At 35.0% G+C, this 7,798-nt stretch overlaps 1 protein-coding gene across 1 annotated transcript; it reads right to left on the bottom strand.

Annotated features, from left to right (window-relative positions):
• Nucleotides 1-482: 482 nt before the first annotated feature.
• LOC105773249 (probable protein phosphatase 2C 59) lies at nt 483-4,828 on the bottom strand. Its single transcript, XM_012594973.2, has 9 exons — nt 4,698-4,828; nt 4,335-4,582; nt 3,086-3,213; nt 2,373-2,471; nt 2,127-2,285; nt 1,799-1,885; nt 1,590-1,681; nt 1,274-1,348; nt 483-1,116 (listed from the first exon to the last, which is right to left on the bottom strand). Exons 2-9 carry the CDS (start codon nt 4,544-4,546, stop codon nt 958-960), a joined length of 1,011 nt encoding a protein of 336 aa, XP_012450427.1. The 5' UTR covers nt 4,547-4,582; nt 4,698-4,828; the 3' UTR covers nt 483-957.
• Nucleotides 4,829-7,798: the final 2,970 nt, after the last annotated feature.

The following is a 7,798-nucleotide window of genomic DNA, read 5'->3' as shown; positions in this document are numbered from 1 at the left end:
CATGCACTAATGCTTCATTTAAGGTATGGATTACATCAATTGTGAATTTTTAAAGTTCTTCTTTTGGTGATGTTCCCATTCTATAAACTCAATGCCTCTTTAGCAACTCAGGTTTTTGACAAAATCAAGACTTTCAAGGGGTTAAAGATCCCTCAATAAAAGACCACCGATAACAAACTCTTCAATTTTTTCAATCACCTGATGAGACACTCTTACTCTATGACCCTGCCGCCTCTTCGAGTATTTGGGTTTTCGAGAGAATCAAGAGCAAAACTCCAACCGAAGATACTACCCAACTTGTTGAGCAGTCAATAAGCTACATTTCCCCAAAAGAATAAAAAAAATCTCTCGATAATATATCAAAATGGATCACGGATTAAAAATATTAAATACCAAAATGAGAGAAAAATTTCACATCCACATATAAACGATTTCCCTTTAATTATTATAATCAAACAGATATTATATTACTCTCATCATAATGCATTCAAACTTCAAAGCTGCATTAACAAGTAAGTGTTAACAGCGAAGCTTTGCATTTGCATCCTATAAAACGGGCATAACTACTATTTTTCTGAAAGAGGACATCACAGACATCGAATTATTTGAAAGTGAACTAACTACAAGAGAAGACATGTCTACAATTTACAACATACAGGAGGACTTAAGTCTCAACATTTCTTTACACAAATTCACACGTGCATACCCGTTCTATGTGCATGACCGGAATCGTGGAGAAGCTAACTTAGATGCATATCTTTTCTAGAGGCTTAAAGATGTAAAAATACAGATCAGCAGGCTGACACATTTGTTCATTGCTTCTATGTTTCGCACAATAATGTGCTGTTTATAGTTTCATTTTCTATGATTAGCTATTACTATGGAAGTTTATTTTGACTTACTTTGTTTCATTGGCTAGAAGAACCAAAACCTAAAACCATGCTGAGAATGGATGGATTATGCAGGAACAGTATGTGAGGAACCACCTTGATTAGCCAAGAAACGGACGACAACACAAGTGATATTATCTGCACTGCCTCTCTGGCATGCCTCCTGCATAAGCCACTTGGCTGCCTGCTCAGGATCCTGTATTGGCTTTACCATTGCCACAGCCTCCTGCAAAAGATAAACGGCAGTTATGATGACTCACTTCAATTAAATAGGTTAGGAGAGTACTATGCTACCACCCATTTTCAGAACCAAAAAGCTGACGATTTTACTCAAACCACTACCAAGATTCTGGGGTGCCTGTAAGATGAGATGATTCCCATACCTCGTTTGAAACAACATCCCACAGTCCATCACTTGCAAGAATAAGGAACTCAAGTGAGCTGTCAATTTTTTCCTCCTGCAAGCTCAAAAGAAATAAAAGAGTTGTAGAGTGCTCCAAAATCAATTGTACTAATTGCAATGAAATTTTAATACTCATAGGCTCATATTATCGTCTCTTAAGTAGGGATCCTATAAAGTTTATAAGCGATAGGGCAGAAGTCTAACAAGAAAGGCTACTTGCAAAATTTTTATGCTGGGTCTTGTTCATTACAGGTTTCTTCTATCTTAATTAGGACAACCCAATCTTCCAAACAGACCTGAATTTCCGGATCAGCAACAACATACTGCTTCAAGAGCCTGTCACCAAATGCACGAGAAACAGCAAGGACACCTCCCACTCTCCAAGTTCCTACAGAGATAATTTCCACCACAACGAAAGGAAGAAATTTAACACGTTGAAAAGCTTATAAAGAAAATAGAGGATGATAAGAGAGGGAAAGAGAAACAGCTAGATGTAAATCCGCACCAGCCCACATGACAAATCCTCCAGCATCCTCAATCCGTTGTCGCTCATCACTTTGATCTGGCTTGTGGTCACGGGACACAGCAAAAGCTGCAAGAGGAATATTATAGATCAGCCAGCAATAAAATGATCCTTCAACAAGATTTTTAAAAAACCTGACAAATTCACACCAACACTTCTAACGGGTGAAGGAGCAATTACATAAGAATGCAAAACATTAACTTGTCAAAGTAAAACAGAACATATAGAGCATTTATGTTACAGCAAAAGCTAATGGCAACTTCATAGTGTCAGACATCAGATGAATATAATTTAAAAACAATAATCATACCATTGCCTCCTCTGCAGATAACAGCTCGGGAATCTCCAACATTTGCAACTAGCAAACGATCACCAACAAGTATAGCAGTAGAAGCAGTTGATCCAGCATCCCTATTCTGGTTATTTTCTGATTTTAAAAATTCAGAATCTGTATGGTTGTATGCATCGGCTGGCATTGCAAACAATTTAAAAAGACAAGTTAGGCCAGCCCACAAGAAGAGGCACAACTATCAGATACAGTCATAGCGTGAATAACCTATAGCAGATTTGGTATCAGATATGAACTTTGGATGCCTGATCAAATTACTGAAAAGGTTTTGCTTCACATATTCAGCTGCCCGTGCACCTCCATGACCTGAAACAGCCATGCTTGTAAAGATCAAGTAAACAACTTTTAACTAAGCATGACTAGCCAGCAACAGATTCCTTTTATGATGATGCAGTTATGATCTTAATTATGCATGGTAAAAGAAACTATTCTACGGCAGAATATAATGAACTGCCACAGCATAGAATTTACAGTTTACCACAGTACTGTCCTGAGCCAATAACAGCCCATGAGAAATGGCTTCCAATACTGCTACTGCATTGGAGCAGATAACTAATATCAGAATCTGCCTGAAATCCTTTCAGATACTTTCTCTACGTTGAGACTTGAGACTACACTTGTATTGTCCAGCAAATAACAGTGTATCTTGCTCTAACCAGAGGGATTAGAGCAAAATGAAGGAACAAAAAGCTTGATTTTAGAACAGAAAAGAAATTATTAAATGAAGAAAGGCAACAGCAGAGGAAAACAAAAAGAATGATACACGCTTTAACAAAAATAATGATCACCATAAATGTTACAAAAAGTATTTACCTATATGTAGGTCATCTGAAGTATGTATAAACCATTAGGAAGTTATGTGTACATGCATGTGTGCAAAAGTGAGGGAGAGATATAGAGAAAGTAATAGAGAAATATACCATCAAAAACTCCAAAAAGACCAACTATCTCTCCATCAACACCGTCAATCCTTGTTTCATAAAAATCTTCCATTGAAGACCTCTTTCCAGGAGAGCTTGCATAGCCGTAGCTAAACTTTCCATTCTGGCTGTTGCCAGAAAACAAGAGACATTTGATTTAGACATTGTACAAATCATTGCATTTTTCAGCAAAAGTTGTAAACTCAATAACCATAGACATCTTGTTATCGTCATATTTAAGCAGAACATATTTCAGGACTTCCAATCTAATTGTTTTTTATGCTTGATCATAATTACAAGTGATATTTCTTCAGGCATGCTATTTATTTACTTAATTCCTTCTAGATAAAAATTAAGCAAAATCCAATTGTCCTATCATTACAAATAAACAACTTAAATCACGTGACAAAACCATGCAGTAAATTTTCAATGCACAAGATGCAATAAATTTAGGTCAAAGCCAGAAAGGTCCAAAAACTGCCTTGTCGGTATTAAGAAAAACAGATCCTGCAAAACAGAAACCAAAATAATAATTTGTTCTTTCCGGCATAATATCAGCAACACGACAAACTGTGTTACTCCTACCTATAAAGAATGGAAAAAACTAGAAATTAATTCATTCCCAATAACGACAATTGAAAATTCATCACATTGCACGCATAAACGACAAATCAGAGGTTCAGTTGTAGATTTCTCCCACATGATGCAGTGAAAAACCATTAAAAGGTAATGATCCACAATAATTTCACATGACAAGCTAATCCAAGTTAGAGAGTATGTACGAACTTTCCAAATTTATGGAGGTTAAGCGTGCATTTCTAGCATACATCCATTTGTTTCCATTCCCTCTATTTCTTTTTGTCTACTTTTGCTAATGATAATGATTACCAATCACAGGCCCTATCTAATAGAGATGAACCCCAAGGTTTATCTTAAAGCAAGCTATCCAATAAGCAGGGATCTTTGTCCAAAAGGAAAGTAAATACCGAATATATCACAAATTCTAAATATTAAAGGTGATGTTTCCATTTTCAATGAAAATTCATACAAAAAATAAATAACAATAAAATTCGAATAGATGAGTAAAAATCGGACAGAGGCGTGAAGGGCAAAACACGTGTATTGGATTGAACCATAAGGAATTGAATAAGGAGTAACTTGCAAAGCAAACACAAAAAAAAGAAGCAATCGAAGAAATTCAAGATCTAAGCAAAGGATGATGAAAAAAGGGGGAAGAAAAGGCAGAAACCTAAGGCCTCCGCCGCTGACCGGTCCATATTCAGCATGAACCTGACTTGAAGATTGCAAAACCGAATTCAAATATCCCATATTACAGCTCAAGCATTCAAAATTTCCAGTTGTTATCACTAGAATCAAAATCAGGAAACAACACAAAGTAGAAGCGTATTCGATAACAGATATTTCAGGCGATGGATTATAACGAAAAGGCCTAATTCGCATGCTAATGGAAATCAAAAACAGTCTTCAAATCTAAACCTGCAAAGAAACCAAAATTTGCAGATCCAATTTAAACCAAATTCCAAACATAATAAAAATGAAAATAATAATAAATAAATGAAGCTGATGGGAAAGGGAGAGGGAAAAGGTTTACCTTCATGAAGGAGAAGGAAAGGAGATGATCCCATCCATAAAAAGAGAGAGAAAGCAAAGCGCTTAAAAGGCGGTTTTTAAAGGGGGAAAGGAAAAAGAGAAACGAGACTTACAAAGGAAAAAGTGCGTTTTAGAGAGAGAAAATAAAAAACTGTTATACTAAAAAATCAGAGGTTGCTGACCTCATTGTTTCTTTTTGGTCTAACTCTTCTTTCAGTCCCTGAACTCTTCACACTTTTTAAATTTAAATCCTTTACTTTTTGTTTAATGGATGATTTAGCCTCTTTATTCGTAGGATTTAAATTTTATTTACAACTGATAATACTATTAACTGACTTAATCAAATTTTAATTTTTAGATCAAATATTTGAATATTAAATTTAAATTGCGTCATGAGGTGGTATTTTTTTCCTGAAAGATTTAGTATTAGAGTACATTCATAAGTACAAATGCAAGCATCAATACATGTCTTAGCAGTTACAATGTAGAACTAAACCAGTACAAAGTAGAACAAATAAATAAGTGAAAAAATTGTTTTAGAAGCGGATTTAATGTGTATATCTACAACAAAAAATAAGGAAAATAGCTTAGCTTGACATTTGGCTTTGAACTATAATGCCAAGTGTAAATTCAATATTTCAAAAATAATTTATAACGTAAATTTGGTCGCTTATTACGTTTCCACTTATAATATACCTTTTTCTTTTATTCCAAAGTAATTTTATAATTTATGCAAAAATCAATTAAGTTATTAGTGTCAGATCATAAATTATGCAGCTAAATGGAAATGGTAATTCAATATTACAAACTATCTTTTCCTAATATTACAAACCCATCTACTACTTCAGATTTCATTCTCCTATTTCCACAAAGTTATGCTTCTTTAGTAACTAATACTCTAATTTATTTTTTTTACATTCCACATCTGACTCAATCGTCGAATTCGAGTCTATAATATCACATTACGTTGCCACAAAGAACTAAGACTATTTCAAAATAATTTCACATGGTTTAGTTCACATTTAACAATAGCATAATGAATAAATCATTTAATAAAATTATTCACATATTTAAAATCTTATTTCATCTAATTATTCATAAGGTTTAAATGTAAGTTAAACAATAAAATTCAATTCTTTCTAAAATCAACTATATTTTTTAAATTAATTTTTTATTTTTGAGGTCCTTGATTTTACTATGTTTTGTTATTTTCATAAGTTAAACTAATTTCATCTCTACCTATTTCATTCATGTTATGCTGCCTTTTGGCATTTATCAAACTTTATTCTTTATTTAAATTTTTTCTAGTGAAAAAGAAAAATTACAAAAAAAAAATAGAAGGAAACTAGAGGAGAAACTACATATAACTGTAATCCTTCTTCTTTATCAAAAGCCAACTTAGTAATTTGATCAACTTCCATGTTATCCTCTCTAGGATCATAATCTATGGACCAGTTTGCCTCATTCCGTAAGAGTTGATTAATGCGCCTAATTAAGGCTGAGTTTGACCCCTTCAAAAAAGACTCATTAATAACCTCAATAACTTCCATATTATCAGTCTGTATCAAGATTCTATCATGAAATCTTCCTTGTGCCAATGTCACACCATCGAGAATAGTCCACAATTCAGGTTCAAAAACCGAACATATCCCTACTCTACGATTAAAACCAAGGATCCAATCGCCATTTTGGTCTCGCAAAACTCCACCTACTGAGGCAGAACCAGTGTTGACTTTAACAGCTCATTTGACGCGTGTCTTACGGAACCCCTTCCATTGCGAATAGAACTGTATTGTCTAGCCCAACTGTAAGAACCTTTGACAATCTCCTCTATACTCCATGGCACTCCTTGAATAATGTGTATATTTCAGTTCTTCCAAATTCGCCAAGCAACAAGGCCAAAGAAGCATGGCCAATCAACATTCCCCCAATCGATATTAAGGCGACTTTCCAAATTAGACTCAAACCACTCCTACAAATTACCTGAAAAGAAAGCAGTTAGTTTATTAGGGGGAATGATTCAATACCATACCTTCTTCGCAGCATCGCAATCCCTTATAGCGTGAAGCACATATTCGATTCCTTGACCACAGATTGAGCATATTGCATCACTACTCACACCATTTCTTAGCCTTTTTGCCTGAGTAAGCAACCTCTGTTTAAGGACCAACCAGAGAAAAACCTGAACCCTTTGAGGTCCCTCAAGCTTCCAAGGTAATTTTTAAGACACATCCGTAGGATTCAGTGATCTCTCATTAACCTTACGATAAGCACTTTTAATAGAGAAGCATCCTGATGATGTTCCCATCCAAGCAATTCTGTCAGGACCCACTAAAGGATGCGGATGAGGGATGCTAGTAATCCTTCCAATTACTTCTTCTGGTAACCACACCCAAAATAAAATGAGATTCCAAGATCCTTCTTCAGTAATCATCTCTTTAAAACAACAATCCGTCGCAATGTTAGCATTAGCTGGGATAAAATTAACCAAGGGACCAACCTGCGGAATTCAACTATCCTTCCAACATTTAACATTATTACCATCTCTTACAAACCAGAAAATGATTTCTCTAAGCAGAGGCCATATCTTCGAAAGATCTCTCTAGAGAAAAGAGCAATTGTTGTGATTTATACTAAGAGGTAGTCCATCCTTAACACCATACTTTGCACGCAAAACCCGTACCCATAAATCCTCAGGTTTCGTCAGAATACTAAAGCCTAACTTCAATAAAAAAAAAGGTATTCTGATATTTCAGTTGATGAAGCTCAAGCCTACCACAAACCTTAGGCTGACAAATCTAATTCTAATTAACAATGGCCTTTTTTTACATCCTCTAGACCAACCCCACATAAACTATCTAATAATGCTATCAATTTCATCACAAATTCCTTGCGGGATTCTCAATGATTGCATAAAATAGCTAGGAATTATAAGAAGAATCGATTGAGCTAAAGTAACTCTGCCAGAAAGGGACAACTGCCTTGTATTCCACCTTTGTAACCTCGACTTGACTTTTTCCATCATAAATTTCAAAGAACTGATGGTAACCCTATCATGAAAGAGGGGAAGCCCCAAATACGAACCCAATTTATTAATTTTAC

This window comes from Gossypium raimondii, chromosome 6 (assembly GCF_025698545.1).
Source record: "Gossypium raimondii isolate GPD5lz chromosome 6, ASM2569854v1, whole genome shotgun sequence".
Lineage (NCBI taxonomy): Eukaryota > Viridiplantae > Streptophyta > Magnoliopsida > Malvales > Malvaceae > Gossypium > Gossypium raimondii.
The sequence above is the reverse complement of the archived record's forward strand: the minus strand, read 5'-3'. Positions and strand labels throughout refer to the sequence as shown.